Consider the following 20,342-nt stretch of genomic DNA (forward strand, 5'->3'; position numbering starts at 1 on the left):
AATCAGCCGCTTCAACCCATAAAGATCCTGATATTTATGATGCATATGAGGCTAGACTAAACCCCAGTCACACACACACCCCCCTCCCTCGACCCCACACGCTCCATTATTTCATATTCCACTCAGACTTTCATTGACGCCATTATCAGTAATGCAAGTACTTCAGCATGGACCACTTTTCACGAGAGCACTCACCGCATCAGGCTGGCTTGTAAATGCAATCATAAAAACGATACCTTTTCAGACCGACGGCTTCTCAGATTTAGTACCATTCTTTTCCCAGGCCCTATCGCTGGAGTACCGACTGCACGTCTGGTTTGACCCCTTTGCGATGCTAATGTAACATTTGAAGCTGGGGAGATAAGACACAGCTCTACTTCGCTGAGAGCACTTTCCAGAACTCTTTTGTAGTGCCAGCTTTGACAGGTATATAGCCGAGGCGAACACGCCAAACACGCCGAGGTAGTTACTCTCAGAAAGCACAGCAAATAGAAGAATACATTTTTCTATCCTCTGGAGTATTTTGTTCCATTTCCGCTCTTCACTTCTTCATGTTTGCTACCTTCTTCGGTGGCAACCTGGTGATTTGTCCTATGTTAAAAATTCATGAACAGATGGAGGAAGGTGTTGAAAAGTCAAGCCAGGTCATCTCTGAGTATGTTTCAGTCAACTCCAGAAATATTGTCACCTTTCAAACAATGGCCAAAAAGGAATGTATAGATATCTAGAATATACCATCAATCAAATTTTGACACTTTTACAATTAGAGAAATGGCCATTTGAACAAATGCAAAAACAAATTAAAAACTGAAAAATGTTTCACCTGTTTCCTCCGAGAATATACACAATATCAAGCTGCACAAATATAAAAATCATATTTATCATCAGTCAACATGGTGAAACCCAAAAGGGAGATGATTGTTGACCTGCACAAACTACACACTGCTCTAATATTACAGAACAGTTTCAGAATTGCACCAATTTATTTCAAAACTATTTTTGTCAGAAAACCCTACTGGAGTTTCAGTTCATCATGTGGGATTTTAGTTGATTTATAGATTCTTATTGGACATTTATGTAATTTCTGTTTGTCTCATATTATGTTGGATCATGATTTTTTTTTTTTAGACAGAATCTTATTGAACCTCTTCTTGTATTTTATATGAAATAATATTTTGTTATGGGAAAGTTATTGGAAATTACGGATTGGTGCTTTGGGAGTTTTAAAACTTAAAAGATTTGCTTTAAAATAAAAATAAAAAAAAATCCTAAAGACTTCCAATAATAAACTTGTACAGTATTCTGATTAGAATTTCTATCATATCATATCATTTGGAACCATTCCTATAAGATTCCTGTATGGACAAACATAAATACCCGTTAGGACCATTGCTTGAGGATATTTAAGCAGGGCTGTCCAGTCTTATCTGGAAAGATCCGGTGTGGGTGCAGGTTTTCATTCCAACCAAGAAGAAGCCACACCTGAATCTACTGAAAGCCCAGATCAGTTGATTAAACAGGTGGAATCAAGTGTGGCTCCTGCTTGATTGGTATGAAAACCTGCACCCATACCGCCCCTTCGTGGATAAGATTGGACACCCCACCCCTGCTTTAGGGTTTGTTGACAATGGAAGGCCAATGGACAATTTGATGGCACCAAAATACCAAGAAATCGTTTGGAAGCAGAGGAGAAAATATGTTATTTTGCTATAAAATACAGTTGTGGGCTCAGGAACATCACCAAAAATCCCAATGAAAAAAATACGCAGGTGGATTATTGATGTTTTGTTTTGGGTTTGGTTGTTCACAGGATTTAGTAAAGATTGATAGTATTTATGAACCAAGTACTAGAATAAACTTGGTTGCCTCTGCCATGAGGTTAAGACTCAGCCCTAAATGGATATTTCATTATAAAAAAAACCCCCACTAAACCCACAGCTGAATGACTGATGTAACACAACAGCGATACTGGAATGATCATCTCAGTCTCTCCATTGCATCTGAACCCCACTGAAATCCTGTGGTTTGTATTGAAAAGAGAATTCCACCTTCACATAATATCAAGGAATTTCACATGTTTTGTATGGTGGAAGGTCCAAGATACTCTACAAAGATACTTTGTGTATAACCCTGTTGTACTGCTTTTCAGTGGCATGCCTGTAAACAACCTTGAATTTTTTACCTGAACCATTTCAAAAGCCAAGAAAAAAGATTGTTTTTTTCCTGGAATTTCACAATATTCTCAACACTATAGCATAACCTTCCATCATACTCTCATAAATAAGCCTTTTAGTCAAGTATATCTTTCCTGTCAGAAAAAAATACAGACAAACCTTGGGTGCCGTTATATATTTTCTATGGAAAGTAGGTTGTTTATGGAATTTCAGAAGAGTTCACGACTGCTCTTCACCTTTCTCCTTTATTTCCACACCCACACAGCTATGACATGATGTTGAGCCTTTTGTTGTTTTGCTCAAGAAGAATCTCCAGCCTTGCTCGTTTATCCTTAACCATCTGACATTGCAGTGTTCATCAATGTTCTAGCATTTCAAGCTCCATCTCCGGTGCTGCATTGCAAGCTTTTAACCACCGCAGCAGAACATTTTGATTATGCTGGCAACAACTTGACTTGAACTGTACAAATAATGCAACTTGCTCTTTCTTTATTTCTTTTAGGGACATGGTTTTGACACTGATATAGCCTCTATCACAAATTCTTATCTATATACAATCTATGAGAATATACAGTATATCTGTAGTTGTGTCTAATGTGATTGGAATGAAATTGCTTCATGCCAACTGATGCACTGCTTTAAAGAGACAATCATTAAGAAAATCACTAAAGCAACTGCTTTCCTTAAAGAATATTGCTGGAACAACAGTATTCCTTATGGTAAAGGCACATTATCACCCAGCGGAGACTAGGTTCTAAGATCTACAGCGTGAACGGTAATAAAAATAAATATTAGTTATAATGAACAATAAACTGATGAATGGCATTATGAATTATTAAGTACGAGGATATTTTGGCATCATATCTGATTGCCTCTGCCATAAGGGAGTTAAGACTAGGCCCTAAATGGATATTTTTAAAGAAATAGAGATAAACAGAGATCTGAGCTGAATAACACAAAAAGATCCAGAAGTTTCCCAAGTTTTTCATGTATTACGAAATCATCAGCACTCCAGGGAAAAAATAAACAGCCTCTTCCTGGAATGTATAACAAGGTCAGATACACTTATAGAGGAATTTCACTACATCACTACACCATACAGAAATGTAATGTTCCTTTATAATGTACTTTTTAATTGGGGTTTGAATGGGTTTCAAATCCTAGACACTGATATGACCATTGCATTAACCATTACCTGAGAAGGGCAACTTTTATCACATGCCAAAAACAGGAAATAATAAACACCACACAAACGTATCCTCTTACAAATTATTATTAGACTGTGCATATTATTAAAAGTTGAGCAGTTTCTCAGGCGTGTGTTGAAAAGGGACCAAAGTTCTAGAGTGATAACACAACAGTGCCACAGAAATTAGCATTAGCATTAGTTCTGAGAAGAACTATTAATAAATACAAAACACCTTTATTTAATTTAAATCCTAAATGATATCTGCTTTTATAAAAGTACAGGAAAGTCAGCTTTTATTTATTTTTTCCTCTTATACTGTCCAAAACAACATTATTTTTCCATAAGAAATATCGAACTCTAGGGATCGATGCTGTGCATCCATAATCCTGAATAAAACGATACGGTGGCCCACAAAATGGAGAAATTCTGAAAGATCCTCACATATCCAATATATTCAAAAGTAGCATTCATCAGCAAAACAGACTTTATCTCAAACTTGGTCAACAGTCTGAGAGCTCACATTGATTGGATGACGCACAAATCAATGGTCTCTTGACACTTGGCACGGTGGAGCACTGGCATTTTACACCTGAAAATCTAGTTACTGCTTACTGAAAATGCAACGATAAAACAATTAAATCATATCATAGGGCATCTGATAGGAGTGTAGTATGTAGAAGAGTGTGAATTTGTCCATGCCTTTCTGTCCTTCTGTGATATGAATGACAACTCCTTATTTAAATCCAGGGTTCTACAGTGTTGCAGTCATCCAGCCAATTTATTACAGACATCTCTCTCTCTCTCTCTCTCTCTCTCTCTCTCTTTGTCACTTTCAATGTGTCTACATTTTATTCTTCGATCACACTTTGCTTCTGCACGAATGCAGTCCTCTGCTCCGCTCTGCTGCTCTCATTTGGGCTGTATATGCACATTCACGATGTGAGGTTTTTGCCAAAACACATGCGAGCAAGCTGATTGATATAAAAGGACTTTGATAGATAAACGCACCACATTCACACCGCAGCTGTGTCACATTCCAGGATAGATGAACTTTATTTTTAGCATGAAATTTCATTCGAAGTAAAAAATAATGCATAAATAAAGACATAAACTACACCACGGGATACCTGAAGATGTGTCTAAGAGAAATATGTTAGCTGAGGGCAATAACTGGAGCATATAATGTCCCAAATGTGCAATGAATAATACACGGTGGGACTTTGATTATTCAGGTATACTGCTTACTAACACTCGTCAGTACAACTTGACGTTTCTATCTGCTTTCCACTTTGCCTGAAAGCAACTCTTACTTATCTGTATTCTCTAAATTCTATACGGGTCCTATGCCCTCGTATACACTGCTGCTTAAAAATGGTCTATAATTTTATGTAAATTGCAGAGTCTGCACACTGCCACGCAATTATGCCGTGAGGTTAATACAGATGCTGATTCAGTTTTTCTGTGTAGTTTGTACCAAGAGAGAAAAACGCACTCAAGTGCTGTGCTTATCGGGATACACGACGCCACACTTTGAGAACCTGGATCATGAAAATGATGGCTATTCTGGGGATTAAGTGACAGGAAACAATTATGCGGATTGTAAGGGTGTTTAAGTGAATGGAAAGTCTTAAAGCGATTTTAAAGTGTCAATGTACTTAAAGGAATTAAAGGTAAGTCTATGGATTTTTAAACTGAAGTTAAAATTCGTTTTTTTTTTCCCTTCAGCATAATATACCATCACATTTGTAAAAATCACTCAATTGGTATGACAAGTTGTCAGAAAAAATCTATGTTAGGATAACGGGAAGTTTTGCATCAGTACTTTCCTTCATATGAAATCTAATCACATTATACATGTTCATTTAATTTGTGTTTTTTCTTCTTCATATTTTATTTTTATTTTATTTTTTTACTTTAATTTATGAGGACTGAGTGAGACTAATAGACATGATTAAATTTTGTATTAATACAACAGATTTACTCTCTGTTTAAAATATATTAAAGGAATAACACAGATAAATTATTGGACTGGTGGCCAGGCAAAAAAGTTTAAAGTAAAATTTAAGATTTGTACCGAGGAAAATGTGAGAAGGAGAAAGTGTGTTTTTAACGTAATTAAAATAAATGAATTCAAAATAAAAAAGTATTGAGCTGTTTTCAGCTGTAGTCAAGGGTAAAATAAAATCCATTAAGTTCGCAGTAACAGATATATTGGCAATGTAATACAATGCCACAATCTGTATTTATATTTAAACCCAAAGTGTTTGCAAATTATTCCAGCTAGAAATGAGACTTTGTTTTGTTTTAATCCCACTCACTCAGTTATTTTTTGTTATTTTAGTTCACTCTATTTCCCAAAATATGAACAAATTTAATTGAAACCACAATGACCCTGACCGGTCAGGCATTAAGTATTCTGTAAATACATTGTGCTTGTCCAAACCCACATGAATGTAAAAACCTCCCACTCAAGCAACTTTTTTGTCGGGTTTGGCAAAATTCCAGTCCAGATGCATAGCTCTAGTCTCAACCAGATGCCCTCTGAACCTTCCTGGCAAGTTTTCTAACAGAAATATGTAATCATATCTGTATTTTTATTCATTTCGAATACATTATCTGTTCATTCTGAACAATATTTGTTTGAGAGAGAGTTACAATAGATCTAAAACGTCTACACACTCCCTGTATAAATGGCAGCTTGTTGTTGGTGTAAAAAAAAAATGAAACCAAGATAAATCATATCAGAAGTTGTTCCACATTCAGCGTGAAATTAAAAATCATCATGTTTCTGTAAGATTTTCTTCACATCTTTTCGTTTTCTTGTTCTGTATGCTGAAGCCATGGTGCGCAAAGAGCTTACAAAGCATGCAGAGTATCGCGATTGTTCAAATGTATTGATCAGGAGAGGAGTATAAAAGAATTTCCAAAATATTAGATGGACCGTGGAACACCATAAAGGCAAGAAATAGAGAAAGCAGAGCACCGAGAATAGGATGTCCATCAAAAATTTGCAAGACAAAAACTTACCAGAGAGGCTGTCAAGAAACCTACAGCAACGTTAAAGGAGCTGTGGAAATATCTGATTATTCTGTGTGTGACAACAGTCTCTCATATTATTTATCTCTGGGCTGTGGGGCTATAAAACATTATAGTAATCTAAATGTTGGGGGATGTGGTAGCTTAGTGGATAAGGTGTTGGTAAACTAATCAAGAAGGTGGTGAGTTCAAATCCCAGGTACACCAATCTAACCCTGCTGGGTCCCTGAACAAGGAACTTAACTCTTAATTGCTCAGGTAAAAATATAAGCTGCTCTGTATAATGGTGTCTGCCAAATGCCGTAAGTGCAAATTATTCCAAACTATGCATTATGGTCTGATAAGAACAATTCCAAATGTACACTATATTGCCAAAAGTATTCGCTCACCTGCCTTGACTCGCATATGAACTTAAGTGACATCCCATTCCTAATCCATAGGGTTCAATATGACATCGGCCCTCCCTTTGCAGCTATAACAGCTTCAACTCTTCTGGGAAGGCTGTCCACAAGGTTTAGGAGTGTGTTTATGGGAATTTTTGACCATTCTTCCAGAAGCACATTTGTGAGGTCACACACTGATGTTGGACGAGAAGGCCTGGCTCTCAGTCTCCGCTCTAATTCATCCTAAAGGTGTTCTATCGGGTTGAGGTCAGGACTCTGTGCAGGCCAGTCAAGTTCATCCACACCAGACTCTGTCATCCATGTCTTTATGGACCTTGCTTTGTGCACTGGTGCACAGTCATGTTGGAAGAGGAAGGGGCCAGCTCCAAACTGTTCCCACAAAGTTGGGAGCATGGAATTGTCCAAAATGTCTTGGTATGCTGAAGCATTCAGAGTTCCTTTCACTGGAACTAAGGGGCCAAGCCCAATTGGCACAATGCAGTCAGACAAGTACCGTTCTCCTGGCAACCACCAAACCCAGACTCGTCCATCAGATTGCCAGATGGAGAAGCGTGATTCGTCACTCCAGAGAACGCGTCTCCACTGCTCTAGAGTCCAGTGGCGGCGTGCTTTACACCACTGCATCCGACGCTTTGCATTGCACTTGGTGATGTATGGCTTGGATGCAGCTGCTCGGCCATGGAAACCCATTCCATGAAGCTCTCTGCGCACTGTTCTTGAGCTAATCTGAAGGCCACATGAAGTTTGGAGGTCTGTAGCGATTGACTCTGCAGAAAGTTGGCGACCTCTTCGCACTATGCGCCTCAGCATCCGCTGACCCCGCTCCGTCAGTTTACGTGGCCTACCACTTCATGGCTGAGTTGCTGTCGTTCCCAAACACTTCCACGTTCTTATAATACAGCTGACAGTTGACTGTGGAATATTTAGGAGCGAGGAAATTTCATGACTGGATTTGTTGCACAGGTGGCATCCTATCACAGTTCCACGCTGGAATTCACTGAGCTCCTGAGAGCGACCCATTCTTTCACAAATGTTTGTAAAAACAGTCTGCATGCCTAGGTGCTTGAATTTATACACCTGTGGACATGGAAATGATTGGAACAACTGATTCTGATTATTTGGATGGGTGAGCGAATACTTTTGGCAATATAGTGTATGTTTGGTACAGCAAAAAACAGCACATTGCCCAAAAAAATCACCATACCCACAGTGCAGCATGGTGGTGGCAGCATCATGCTTCAGGCTGCTTTTCTTCAGCCACATCTGGGGCTTTGATTAAGGTGTAGAGAATCATGAATAATTTTGAATATAGTGATTTCAGAGCAAGGTGTCTGCTAGCAAGCTGAAGATGAAAAGGAAGTTTTCACCTTCCGGCACAACAGTAAACCCAAGGCATACATCCAAAACAACAAAGGAACGGCTTAAACAAAAGAAGATCAGTGTTGCCGAATGAGCTGGCCAGAGCTCAGACCTGAATCCAGCTGAAAATCTGTGGGGTGACCTGAAGCAGGCTGTGTACAGGAGATGCGCTTACAGTTTAAAGAATGTTTTTGCAAAGAAAGAGTGGGAAAATATCGCCAAGTCAAGATGCACCATGCTGATAGACTCTTCCACGAAATGACTGAGTGGTGGAATAAAATCAAAAGGTGCTCTAACAAAGTATTAGTTTAGATGTGCACACACTTGGAAACTTGGTTATTGTGGCATTTTTTTTATTATTATTATTTTTCCTGTTTTCTCTGAAATAAATGTGATTGTTTTTCAGAGAGTGGAATAATTCTTACGTGATTTATGTATATATATATTTTTTACAACAGAAAAGCCTGCCATTTTAACCCGGGGTGTGTAAACTTTATTTTATATCCATTGTCTTAGCTTCTTTAATTTTTCATATTGCCCTAGGCTCTATTGTGCTACAGCTATAACAATCCAGCATATGTATAGTATCCTAATGAATTATACAGTAAAGCTGTGTAATCACTGATGTATGATTATATGCTATAACAATATTTTGTGTCCTAACATAAGTTGTATCTGTAGCAGTGCTTAAAAACCTACCTCTTCTTTTATGTTTTTTATATAAGCTCATCCATTTTTCTGTAATGAAATGTCTGATGCGGGCTGAGTACAATGCAGCCTACACGTTATTCAAAGCCTTATTTCCATATAAACCACTAAGAAGAAATAATCCCAGACTAAAAACGTCGAACTTTTGCAGATTGTGCTTTCTTTATTGTGCAGTAGATCGTGACTGGTTCCTTCTTTCTTTCCCTCTAAATTGATTTGTGTGCTCGGTCACCACATGTAGTGAATGATTCATACTCGTCACTGCCGACTCACCTCATGAAGACACAGCTCACTCCTCTCCACTTTTTTCTCGCCACGATTCTCCATTTTGTCTCACATCTACCACTGTTCGGCTCGAGGGAGGCTTCTCTCAAGCCACTGATCACATCAAACTCTCCTGTTCGGCAGCTACGGCTAAGTCCTCTACTCTCCCAACACCCATTATTTTTTATCTGCTTACTTCAGGAAGCACATTATTGTGATAGAGAAAGAACAAGCTGGCTGGTAATGGAACTATAAAGGCATGACTAATAACGCCTGTGTAAAGTAATGTCAGTGCCCTCCATTTTATCTTAGCCGACATGCTAATGACCGCTACCTAAGATAAATGTGATGTTTAGTGCTAGTGAAAAGCGTAGGGGCCACATGTTGAACCAAATAAATTCAAATCACCTATCAAATTGCAAATAACGAGGTGCTACGTTTGCAATTAGCCAGGATGAGGAAAGGCCAGTCCCAAGCACTTAGAATGAGCGTTTTACCAACAACCACAGATTTTTAGACCAAGAGATTCAAGGGCTATTTTTGGAGTGTGGTGCAGTGCAGCTTCTTCTACCACAAAGCATTTTATACGAGCAATTACTCCAAAGCTGAAAAGAAACTCTAAAAACTTAGGGTGGGCATAGTTGGGGTTTTTTTTTCTAATTTCACTTTCACTAACTTTGTGTTTCATGATTCAGCAGTTGCATAAAGAACTTCCGAGGTCTAGTTGGAGCCAGATGGTATCTTTGCCAAATATTTCTAAATTTATAAACCTATATATCACACATTCTGCAAAGTCCTGACCCTGCAACTCCAGTATTATCTATGTGCTCTTGCACTACAAGGCAACTTCTATGCTGCAACTTGCTATTAAAAATATTTCTTGAGATGGCTTTACAGTATCTCTACAGGCAGGATATGTAGTAGATGCTTCTTACCCAGGCAATAGCCATTATACCCAAGGCGAAAAGACTGGGGCCTAGAAGGTTCCACAGGCCATGACGGTCCAGCTGAAGAGCCATGGAGAGAGACATAGCCCCTAGAAGGTACAGCACCTACACAAAGTGGGTAGAAATAGCAATAAGTCTCTGAAATATTTTAAAGGTGAAAGACTGTGAGTCCAGGACCACTTGTTCCTCTCCGATGTTTAGAAACACTAAGATATAATTTTATGGTTCACAACTAATTTGATACAACCGTGGCAAAGATATAGTCTCTCTGGCATATTAATTTAGTGAAAAATGCCATACTACTATCAGACACACACACACACACAGGCTATTTCTATCTCTTATGAGTTTTCATTCTTCCTTTCTTAAATTCCCTCATGGCCCTGAGTGCTCCAGAGGAAAAAAAAAAAGGAAATATTTACACACACTGAGGGAATTGCTGTAAATATTCACTACAGAATGAATGCATATTATATATTTTGCCCATAAAGATGAGTACTAATATTCACATTTTTATATTACAGCACTAAATCAGAGCTAGACAACTCCTGATCATATCCACAGCTAAAAAAAAAAAAAAAAAAAAAAGCACAGTGCCCATTATCAGTTCTGCTCTGAAACTGACTCTAGATACAGAACATTAAATCATGAGAGAGAGAAGACTGCTTGTTATGACAATGTAGACATACATCAAGTCAACATTACCTGCTTGATGATAGATTTAAGTCTGGCCATGGCAATAACCGTAACCCAGACGGACATGAGGGAGCCGAGAAAATCACAGAACTGGAGGACGTCATACTCCATAATGCAGAACACTACAATGCCCGGCTGATCACAGGCATGGTAGAACTGTAGAAAGAAAGAGAAAAGACAGGAAAAAAGAGCTATAATGTATGTTTGAACAGTAATACAGCTGGATGTAATCAGGACGTAAAGGGAAGTGCGGTTCTGCTATACCCTTGTTTAAAACATTAAACTAAATAGTTATTAGTAACTAATAGTTAGTAATTTTTTAATACCATTCAGAAAAATATAGATACCAAGATACACTAATCAACAAGTTTCTTTTGGGATAAAGAATGTTTTTCATACTAAATTATATAGAACTGCTGTAAAAACTGAGCATTATATGATATATACAGACAAGATACACTCAATAAATACTTTAATTATCAAGTAGACCAGTATGCCTGCTCATAGAACAATTATCCAGTCAGCCAATCACATGGCAGCAGCTTTAATTTTTACATCAAACATCAAAATGGGGAGAAAATGAGATCTCAGATGGTTGTAGGTACCAGATCTCCAGGGATTTACACACATACCAGTCTCTAGAGTTACTCCTAGAAGTCAGAGCAGAATGGCCAGGCTGGTTTGAAAAAGAGCAGGAGATGTTTTTCCAGTCATCCTTGTAATCAAAAATCAATACTTTTAAAGACAAGGGGTTTAAGATGCCAAAAATCAGACTTTTTAGAAAATGCAACCTAGTCAAGATGTCTGAAGTTTATCTAAATCAATACAGTTGTGATCCAGTGAATAGTTTCATACAGTTCTAACAGACCAAATATTCTACTTTTAATTACACCTCGAACACCCGCCACAATTCATTCATCATTCTCTTATTTTGTTTATGGTCATGGTGACAGCTCAGTCAGCTTGTTTTTAAGAAAACGTTTATACGTGAATGCTGATTACCGCTTACGTTTGTATTGATCATACTTCCCACTTAGCAGACGGGTCTGGGCCAGATCTGGCATGGCAAGTGGTATGTCAACCAGATGTGGACCAGGTCTGGCAGTGACGGCACTGTTTATATGATGGCATGCCAGATGGTGGTCCAGTTATGGTTTGGTTTATGTGGTGTGACCCAGTGCTGGCCCATTTTTGGCCCAACCTCTGGCAAACCAGATATGGGCCACTAAAGGGCCGTCATTCTTTGTGGTATGTGGGCTGAGTGTAAGTGCATTGTGTGGGCCAGACCTATTTTGCTATCTGGGTTCCAAATGCTTTATCTTTTCATCATACTTAATCACACATTCAAATGCTATTTCACTCTTGAATGTTCTTAATCTTAATCCTAATGTAGTGGGGATCAACATCCCCTTTAAGTTTCAGTCACATGCAAGGCCACTCAGTACTTCATGATTCTGGCATATGCATGTTTTTTGACCGATTCTTGATTAGACCTGAAAAAATATACACAACTCAAATCATATTCAGATCATGGTAACTAGGTTAAATATTCTTTATCAGTCTAGTTTCAGTGATATTCAGTTTACTGTAGCATTAGATTCCTATTCTTGTAGTCTTCCTGTAATGTAGCACATCCACCTCAAGCTTTGGCATGTTGAGTTCATCATGGATATAAAGAGTGGTTATTTGAGTTACTGTCCAGTCAGTTCAAACCAGTCTGGTCATTCTCTGCTCTCTTCAACATGACCACTGCTGGGCACTGGAGATTGTGGAATTGATTTTTTTTTTTCAACATTCTGTGCAACCTCTATCAACTCTTATGTGTAAAAATGAAATGAAAATGTAAAATATAATAGCCTTTTAGTCATTTTGTCACTTTGCTATACTCCAGAAATGTTATGAAACTGCTTATTCGTTCCTGCACAGACTACCTTAGAGCAATGTAGATATTCAAAGGAATACTCACAGTAGAGAAGAACATCGTGAAGATGTAGACGGAAGCCTCAAGCAGGTAATGGCTGCGAATGGCTATAGCCACTGGTGGCACGAACATCAGGTTACTCAGACAGAGCAGTAGGGTAGACAGTAGCTGAAATCCATATGAATAAGCTTCTGTATTGTCTGTACAGCCCCAGCCTTCCCAACCTGTAAGACATACACATTAAAGCTTTTTCAAAAGGCTCCAGAAAACCCACTGTAAATTCATTGGGGATGTTTCACAGAATTCAGCTTCACGATAAAAGCGTTATCATAACAGACAGTATAACATACTGGCATAGGAATTCAACCTCCCCTTATCTTTCCCATATTATGTACTGTAAGTGAACTGAAATGGACTTAAATGGCATTATTTGTCATGAAGCTACAGAATATTGAGGTAGTAGTGAAAATCAATATAGTTTGTGACATTATTACAAAGAAATAGTTGTGTTTTGGATAAGTATTCTTCCCCATTGGTTTAAAAACTCCCATAGAACTCATATAATTAGTTGAATGGAGTGCACCAGTGTGCAATTTAAAGTGCCTTGATCTTTGGAAAGACCCACATTTTGTTAAATAACATACCTAAACAAACAGCATCATGAAGGCTAATGAGCTATCAGAAACAAATCTGGAACAAAGTTCTGGAAAAGTATGAGCCGGGCTTGTTTATTTAAAAATATCTCAAACTGGTGCTCCTTACAGAGCACTATTAAATCCATTAAGTGTCAAGAATATGATACAAGCATAATTCTGCCTAAAGGAGACCAAAAATCAGGCCAGGATTAGTCAAGGCAGAAACCAAGAGGTCAAGAGATAATCCTTAACATGATGCTACCACCACCATGCTTCACTGTGTTTTTTTTTATGGAAAGGTCTTGTTGGAAAAGAAAACCTTTTCTTCAGGTTTGCTGAGTCTCCAAAACTTAATTTCTCAGCACTTTTCTGTAAAGCCAAGACTGGAGTGATAGACTGGAGTGTCCAGTCCAAGGCTTTCCTGTGATCAGCATTTCCCAACTGAGTTGCGAATCTCAACATCTCCTATTGGACTTTTGGAGTCTTAGTTGTTCCATATTGTTTTCAAATTTTATTACTTACTTACTTACTTACTTACTTTATTACTTAGACTTATTGGTCTTCATGTTCATATTCAAAGTTTTGGAGTTTTATCTTGATTGATACTTTTCTAGATGGTATCCCAGGTATCCCTTGGTTTTCCAGACACTGTTGATTCCAATGTATTATTTAACTAACATGCTAAACTGTAACCCCAGATATATGCATGGTCAAACAGTTCCTTCTGCATCCTGAACACAACCAAATAACACCTACATATCATGCTCGAAACCCCAGAACAAGATTTTTCACACACATTTACTGGCTCATCTATGTGTCTTTGTGAACAGGTTCATAAATATAGATTGGATCCTGTAAGCCTGCTGTGATGAAACACTGTGGAAAATAGGCACATCACGGTCCTTTCTGAAGACACTAATTTTAATTACAGCTGTCTAATCAGTACAATTCCCAAACAAAAATTCCCCCATCTCTCACAGCTCGAATACAGATTGAGTGGCAACAGCAACGATCATTCTGAGCTCTTTTAGACACTTGAGAAGAAAAGCTGTGCCTGTGTAAGGAGTCAGAGCGCTCCTTCTTTAGATTAAAGAGAACATGTTTCAATGCCAGTTGTTTGCCTACAAATATCCATTAAAAGGGAAGTGAGTTTAGGCAACTGGCAATAGAAATCGCAAGACAGAATCCAGAGGGAGAAACAAAACGTGAGACACAAGAGGATGCTTAATTGGGAGGTAATTGAGAGGCTTTGATTAGCATATTTCCCAGCATTATCCCATGTCCTGTAATTAAGCTACTATTTGATTCGTGATCCTTTATTCACAAGGTGAGATGAGTGACATACATGTGATTCATCATTTAACTTAACCTGCCAATTATGCCTGATTGTCGTTTAACTGTCAAGTGGGTGATTATCATGAAATTAGGGAAAGATTTTGGCGATTAACATCCCATTACCCTTTAAACTGATTGCAGTACAAAGAGAAAAGTGTTTAGATAAAGCTGTAAAGTTGAAAGAAAATCCCATCCCAAGCTATTTTAGCTGTTTTGAACAATAATTTCTAACAATTTATTTATGAATGTCTTTAAAAAAAACACACACATTTAAAATGATCAGACAATGAACATGAATTATTGCTTAAGGTTACAATTGAATACTAAAAAAAACTACAACTTGAAGCATGTCATCATGTAAAGAACAACGAGAAGCTGTAGCATTTTTGTTAAACTGTGCTCTGATAAAAAAAAAAAAATCCCTGTACAATATCCACTCTGGATCTGAGAGTGGACTGAAGGTCAAATCGCAGAGCAAAAATATCTGTATGCATGTGGGCAGGATCTAAGAAGCAATAAAGTATCCCAAGAAAAGCGCTTTTAAAGGGTAAGATTGATCACCTGCTTTGCACTCGCACGCAGCGTACAAGTAGTTATTAGTGCGGAGGAGTTTGCACTGGCCGTAAGTGCCACAGTCATTGATACATGGGGTCAGATAGGACCGAAGATACACTTCTGCTGTTATATTAGTGCATGCCTCAAACCTGCAAAGGACAACAATAAGGACATTAGTACAAATTCACCGGACAGTACTGCAGAATATAAACTCCCTCTTGGGATTGTTTTAAGCCTCCTCTATCTTTGATAAAATGTCTATCCTGAAAGTTGCTTAGCAACCAGGGAAAATCTGTAAAGCTAGATGAAAATGACCTAAAAGTTTAAAGGCATCTAAAAGCTATAGAAGTTGAATATGGAGGTATATTCCCAAATGTTTTCCAAGTACAAACGTCTTTCTGTTGTCAATCTAAAAAATTGTGGTCTCACACTTGAGATGAACTCTCTGTCTCACAGGCTAATTTGCATTTGTGTTTTGAAAGTGCTGAAAAGTTTGGTGTGGTAGCTGTCAACATAGCGCAGTATCTGAAAGGCTTTACATCAACGTGTACCGGTATTGTACTGCTCGATAGTCCATGCCAGTCATGTGCAGAAAGTATTATCTGCATTCAAATGAATGTCTCTGAGGAAAACCGTGTGGCCTATATGCCTCTTTAAATGTGTTTGGAGTTGATCTGGATTAGTTAAACTTACCCATGCTCTGTGGAACGTAGAGATCGGAGGCTCAGGTACCAGGTGCCAGTCTGGGGGTACGGGATCCGCAGTTTGGTGATGTTTGTAGTAGTGTTCACGGACAAAAGAAATCCAGAAACTGACTCTGTTAAGAGGTAAAATCAGCGACAAAGGATAAGAAGAGAAACATTAGTTCAGATTTGTTACAGTTATGACTTGAGGCTAAAGGAGAAAAGTAAAGCAGCTCATGTTTTTATTTTCATTTTCTGTACCGCTTATCCGATCTATACTCGGGTCACGGGGAGCCTGTGCCTATCTCAGGCATCAAGGCAGGATACACCCTGGACAGAGTGCCAGCCCATCACAGGGTACACACACTCATTCACTCACGCAATCACACACTACGGGCAATTTAGAGACTCCATGCCTAGAAGCATGTCTTTGGAATGTGGGAGGAAACCCACATGCAAACTCCACACACACAGTGAGCAGGAGCAAGACTCCAACCTAGGACCCTGGAGGTGTGAGGCGAACGTGCTAACCACTAAGCCACATATTTTATTTTATTTTACTTTACTTTACTTTACTTTACTTTACTTTACTTTACTTTACTTTACTTTATTTTATTTTATTTTATTTTATTTTATTTTTCAATATTAAATCTGAATTTTTAGAGGCCACTTCCTCCTCAAAACACAAGGGTTGAAGATGCATGGAGTCCTAATTCTTTTATTCTGCCACTGTTTTGGGAACAATAAATTTAAGTTCTCAATGCGGATATCATGGAAATGTGATCAAAATGTTATTTGCGTGGCAGTCTGGGAAAACTGTCAGATTTCTCTGCATTCTGGCAAACAGCCAAAAATGACTAAAATAATATACATGGATATTCATAAACACATAAAGTATATATAACTGTAAATAATGTGGAAATGTGTTTATTAAAATATAACCTTGCCTGATGCGAATTTCGGCTTGGAAATATCATGCTGGGATGTGCAGACAGTTTAAAATGCTAAATACTGTCAGTCTGTCTAAATATGTCTGTTAATTAATCAACTGAATAACTTGTATTTCATATGTTTACAGTACTAGTTGTACAACTGGTGGAGCAAAGTATTTCAGCAGAACAAACCGAGTATCATAGCAGAGACAAATACTAGGAAAGTATAGTTCGGTAAGTCTATTTCTGTAAGCACGATCGAGCTCAGCTAGCTGATCATCTGCTTTGGCTTATCCAATCACTTGCATTTGTGTAAAATATTCAATTGAAGGAAGCTCACAGACGAGAGACTAGCTACAGGGATATAGACATTAGCTCAGAAAGGAAGAGCTTTCAAAGACATTTTATTCAATTTAATCTCTCTGGTCTGATAAGCAACCTGATGACATGGCTAAAAAAGGAAAGCGGGAACTCAGCACTTCAAAGTCTGAGCCTTGAGTCAAAATTGGTCATGTGAAGCACAGCTACAAAACAAAACACTTAAATTGTCTTATTTATAGCTATTATCAAATCAGCATTGAGTTTCTCAAAGCACAAAAATCATCATTAGATCAGATCTTCTAGTTAAGATGATCTGAGAAACTTAGCTTATTAATAGTTCAGATTTAAAAGGTAAATGTACAGTATGATTTTTTCACCTTATTTATAGAATTCCAGTTGTATTTGTCTAGAAACTGACAGCTGAATATAGAAATATGAAAGTGGAATATAAATCCAGTTTTCAATAAGACGTAATCTCTGTGTTATTTATTTCCTCATTTATTATTTATTTGCATGATTGGAGCTAACCACACATGATGCATGGCTTACCAGACTCGCACTTGACGGAGGAGTTGTCTCGAAGGGCCAGCGGCATTCCATGATGCAGACACCCGAATACAGTAATATTCTCCCCTTTCACTGAGGACTTGGGAAAATAAAAAATATATATATAAAAAAAAATACATATATAAAAATATTCATTAATATTCAATAACAGGGGCATCAGAGAGTACACACATACATTACAATAGCTGAAATGGCTTATGTGCTGAATGCATGCCTTAAGGCCAAATTGGCAAAACTAAATAAATCACTACTTTGATATTTTCAAATAATAATAATACACAATAATAATTGAAGGCAGTGTTGAGCCTGAAGCACTGTGGGACTCTGAGGGCAATGGGGGAGCATGTGGCAGCATATGCCCTCTGAACGTCTGCAGCCATCTGAAAATAGAGATGTTCATCCTTGTATCTCCCTTGGCACATGAATTATAGAAAGGGATCCGCACAGAAAGAGAGTGAGCGAGCGAGAGAGACAGACAGAGAGAGAGAGAGAGAGAGTCATGTCCTTTCTAGCTAATCAGTGTTGTAACTCATATGCTGTGGAGCTTTATGCTGTCTGGATGATGTACTAAAGGATTTTAAATCATGAAGCTCCTTGTGTTATTGCTGCTGCCTTATAATAGCAAAGCAACTAATGATTGACCCTAGACAGAAGCAGCTTTCTCCTGATGGCTTGCAAAAAAGTCATTTTTTAAATCTAGGCTTTTAACCTAACCACTGATGAAGGGTTTAGCATTTCTGAGGTACATCCACAGCCAGGTCACGGTTAATACTCATGTGAAGATAGAGGTCTTATTCTTGACTCCGTCTTGGCATTTAAATATTTCTCTTGCATTTCCTTTTAGATGACTCAACCTCACACTGCACCATACTCAATAGCTGAGTCATCCTTTTGTTATTTGGTCTTACTATTGTAAAGCTTCATTTTAAAATAGTCTACAACACAGCTAGCTCAAAGAAAAGAAAGTGTATTATACCACAAAGAGCAAGTGGCATTATCTACTTTATGTAGAACTAATTTATTGGGACTGAAACATGTGCTTCCACTGACACAGGAAGCCAACCTGTTCTGTGGATGTTCTGTGATCTAAACTCCTGTGCCAGACACTAACATACTGACGATCCTCACAGAGACCTGTGATTGGCTAGTGCTACTGTGATTGACAAGGAATATTGAATGTAAACAACACTGAGATCAAGGCCAATATTGCTTGCTTGAATAACTGGAGCATCATTGCGAGTCAAACTTCTCTAATAATATAGTGAAAACTTTTCTGTTGTGCCACTCAAATTTTCTAAACCTTAAATACTGAACCATTTTTGCACGTACCCGAAATTTGTTTTTACCATTATATCACTATCATTATAGACTGGGGTTTTCCAGTTGACCGGAGTTGTTCTTAGTATATAAGATACATAATCAAGATCTTTCAAAACTATTTAACTAATTGAGTAAGTTTATGTCCACCCTGATATACCTTTTTAATGGCTGTTTAAATAAATCTGTTTTACCTAATGATACTATGTCCTGGTGATGGTGTGCATTATCATGAAAATATGAAAGAATTCAATTTCATTTGTAGTTTAACATGGTTTTTCTCATTCACTGACTTCTTGCTAATAGTTGTCAGTATCTAAAGGATGCATTCTAACAAGGTGGACAAAAAATCATTCTACAACGTGAGCATTGTGAGGTAAAAATACAGCAAATATCACAAATGATCCATATAAGTAATTATTTATCTGGCAGTATAAATAAGTAGCTGTTTAGTTGTTTTTTGTTTGTTTTACATTTGATGGCTCGTTTATGCGACTTCTGACTCAGAACGTGCATACACATTAGCTGGAATAAAAGTTGATAAAAAAATATCTGTCACATTCTGACCATATCTCCACATGCCACCTATCTGCCATTCTCTTGAACCCATATATGCAAATCTTGTAACGCACTAGCAGCTCAAACGGAAAAATCGTTGTCATTGTATTCGCCACAATTAAAACAGCTTGCCATTTAACATGTTCTCTGTTGATACTGTGCCAAGCACCTGTGTTGATTTGGCCACAGACCAGACTCCAATCTGAGAAGTACTCTTTCAAAAAATGACTGATGACTAGCAGGTTTGAGCTCAGGGTACTGTTTGGCTGTCATTCAAATCACCCTCATAATTAACAAGCAACATGAAGGGTTTGCTCTGACTCCTGAGTATGACAGACTGCAGGATAATGTCCAAATCAGCCACCAAATGGGAAAACCACAATTACCACAACATGGCTCACAAAAGGTCCTGCAAACCAGCAAAGCTTATCTCAGGCAGGAGGTGATGATTAATATCTGCTGCTTCTTAGTGTTACTTATGTGTTTAAACCACAGAACAGACACCGGCTGGATTTGCTATGTAATGGCGCAAAAAAAGCACTAATTTGGTGCTGACATTACTACATTACCCATCAGCCCCAGCAAGTCACATGATCAATGTCAATGATCACTCACACCTGTATTATGTTCCTCCTCATTAGCATTCCTATTTAACCTCTGGAGTCTGTGCGTTTCATTTTCAAGCACCTGTTGCTGTATCTTGATTGCTCTGTGTTTCAGCCTTGCTCATATTGTTTTTGT

The 20,342-nt window shown here is 38.0% G+C and overlaps 1 protein-coding gene across 2 annotated transcripts in view; it reads right to left on the minus strand.

Annotated features, from left to right (window-relative positions):
• tmem8b (transmembrane protein 8B) overlaps nucleotides 1–20,342 on the minus strand; it is a 128,593-nt gene that overhangs the window by 2,020 nt on the left and 106,231 nt on the right. For both annotated transcript variants that reach the window (XM_058375204.1, XM_058375203.1), the window contains 6 exons: nucleotides 17,709–17,805; nucleotides 15,917–16,040; nucleotides 15,230–15,372; nucleotides 12,744–12,922; nucleotides 10,787–10,933; nucleotides 10,070–10,186 (listed from right to left, as the gene is read on the minus strand). In XM_058375204.1, coding sequence (XP_058231187.1) covers nucleotides 10,070–10,186; nucleotides 10,787–10,933; nucleotides 12,744–12,922; nucleotides 15,230–15,372; nucleotides 15,917–16,040; nucleotides 17,709–17,805 — 807 coding nt within the window. The remainder of the gene's footprint in view (nucleotides 1–10,069; nucleotides 10,187–10,786; nucleotides 10,934–12,743; nucleotides 12,923–15,229; nucleotides 15,373–15,916; nucleotides 16,041–17,708; nucleotides 17,806–20,342) is intronic.

Source organism: Hemibagrus wyckioides, linkage group LG22 (assembly GCF_019097595.1).
Source record: "Hemibagrus wyckioides isolate EC202008001 linkage group LG22, SWU_Hwy_1.0, whole genome shotgun sequence".
Lineage (NCBI taxonomy): Eukaryota > Metazoa > Chordata > Actinopteri > Siluriformes > Bagridae > Hemibagrus > Hemibagrus wyckioides.